The 2482-nt window shown below is 32.0% G+C and overlaps 1 protein-coding gene across 6 annotated transcripts in view; it reads right to left on the reverse strand.

Annotated features, from left to right (window-relative positions):
* The window catches only part of LOC108693703 (sn1-specific diacylglycerol lipase alpha), a 46648-nt gene that overhangs the window by 5437 nt on the left and 38729 nt on the right, over window positions 1-2482 (reverse strand). For 2 of the 6 annotated variants that reach the window (XM_018202770.1, XM_018202771.1), the window contains exon 13: window positions 507-712. The exons of the other annotated variants lie outside the window; for them this stretch is intronic. In XM_018202770.1, the coding sequence (XP_018058259.1) occupies window positions 507-712 (206 nt within the window). The remainder of the gene's footprint in view (window positions 1-506; window positions 713-2482) is intronic. 6 annotated transcript variants of the gene reach the window in all.

The raw sequence follows: 2482 nt of genomic DNA on the forward strand, positions 1-2482 counted from the left end.
TATATATAATAGTATATATAATAGTATCATATCAAGTAACAATTATAAAAATTGAATCTTAAGATTGAATCATATTTTCATATATGAAAATTGATTTTCCTTGCAAAAAGAAAAAATAGCATTTTTTTTCTTTTGCATATATCGTATGGAAATATGATATCTTAAGATTCAATTTTTACAATTGTTACTTAAAACCTATCATGTTTTAATCGTATAAAATAAATATTGGTATTGCTGTGTAACAGATATTTCTTTGAAATGTAAGGAAAAATGATTTGTCTTTTACGATATATCATATAAAATAAAACGCTAGAGATAAAGAGAAGAAAACATTAAGTATATACTTCCGAGACGCCTCGAGCACGTTTACTCTCGTACGTTTTCACGCGGATCAATTCCAGACGGATTTTGAAAATTCTCAGAAATATATCCGCGGGATATTTGAAGATCATTTATATTTCTACGTGAGGTGTTCGAGCTCTGGATCAAGTTCCCCGTCCAAGTACCTTGTGTCATGACGCGAGGGTGCGGTAGCGCGGGCGTCCAGTGTACCCCGATGATGGAACGTCACGATGTTCGGGTGGTGATCGAGGGGAGGCCCTCTGAACTCGGTCGCTGTCGTGTCTATCACCGCGATGGTTGCAGTAGTATCGGCCCCCGGCCCCGTCGCTGCCCCCGCTTCTGCGCAGCCCCGATCTCTGCACGCCAACACCTAATCCACATCGTAGCCACCCTCAGCCACCCGCTTTGCGCTGATTTCACCACTCATTCGCTTAGTTCGGCCGATTTTTTACGACAGATTCTTCCAGATACATTTGAAAAGATCTCGAAATTGTTGTCTCTATTGTTTTACAATCTTTTACTAAATTGCTTCAAGGTTTCAACAAGTTTAAACGCTAAACGTCAGTGGATGTTACATCCATCAAACCCCGATCGGTAAAATAATTATAATTGTAAGTAACAGCTATTTCTCATGTTTGCCCCGAATGCATCAACTTTATATTCTCGCGGTTATACACACGCGGTTATACTCCTCTTTTTTTTCGAAAACGCCTCTTGCTAGCTAATCCAAATTGATGAGCGATTAGACTCGATTAGAATCAAGTTAAACATCAATTTCCTTCTCATTGTAGATCTACGATAATAACGTGCATGCAAAAAGGATCTTTGTTGCACTATTCGCACGATTTAATCGTCTGACTTCGTTATAATGTAACTTCTTGATCCTATTTCGGGCTAAATTGCAGTTGTCTAATTGCGAGTCGGTACAACGCTTAGATAATCATATCTGATTTTCCCGTATCGGAATTTCAATTTGAACTATAGTTAGAACAATCGAACACCCCAATATCGAATCATTTAAAAAAACATTAATTTCAACATTAACTACGTTAATTGCATTCTTTCTTTTGACGGTTTATTTCGAAATTCTACTTTCTAATATATACGTTTGATTTGTTTGAAAAACCAAAATTGTTTAATCATGCATATTTATCGCTAAATGTACAAGATCACCATTTAATGTTGATTGAACAGGCTATATAGTATATATAGTAGATAGAACTATCTACAGCAAAAAAAGATGCGATAAAAATAATCATATTAATAAAACAAGTAAATTGCAGAATAGCAAAAACAGCGATTGCGTGACGCAACTTAAACTGGTAAATAACTGATAAGCGCAAACAAAGTTACTAATAACATAATGCTCAGTATTTCATAACACGTATTTCATATCAAACGCTCGAAATAGAACTGAGATTAGAAACGAGTATTTGCAAAAAATGAGTATAATTAATTAATTAATTATATAATTTCATTATATGTCTTGTTTTTTTATTTCATATTTTATTTTTAATTTTATTTTCAAGCGTAGCGATACGTCAAGCACAAAAAAATTATTAAAAAGCCTTGATGAATGAACTACATCATTCTTGTGGTAGAAAATATTGTATTATAATTAAAAAATCATAATTTACAAAACATAGTTATTACAGAAATCGTATGCACTCACAAAACGTCCAGTGTAAAATATATTTTATTCTACATTATCATCTGTATTTAGTACTCAATGCGATCGTTCAAATCACATTGTGTTGAAAATTTATTTAAAATGTTAAAATTATGTAATTTCAAAATAGATAAAAACTATACAAAGTCAATTTGAGTAATCGTTTTCAACGATAAATGTACGACGAGAACGCGAAATATTGTTTTTGCAAAAGAGTGCTGACATGTGTCTTCATTTTTCAGTTTATATTTTAGATTATAGTCGATTTGCATGCAATAGCAAAACAAGAAGAGAAAATGAAGAATACAGATTGATTTATGAGAAACATAAAAAAATAATGCGCATCTTTCGTTTAACCCGCAAATCAATAACGGCCAATTGTTGTTTAATATATAATAAATTAAATTATATAATTATAAAAATATATCGTAAAAAAATTATAAAAAATAAATAATTTTATTTAAATTATTA

Source organism: Atta colombica, unplaced genomic scaffold (assembly GCF_001594045.1).
Source record: "Atta colombica isolate Treedump-2 unplaced genomic scaffold, Acol1.0 scaffold96, whole genome shotgun sequence".
NCBI classification, from domain to species: Eukaryota; Metazoa; Arthropoda; class Insecta; order Hymenoptera; family Formicidae; genus Atta; species Atta colombica.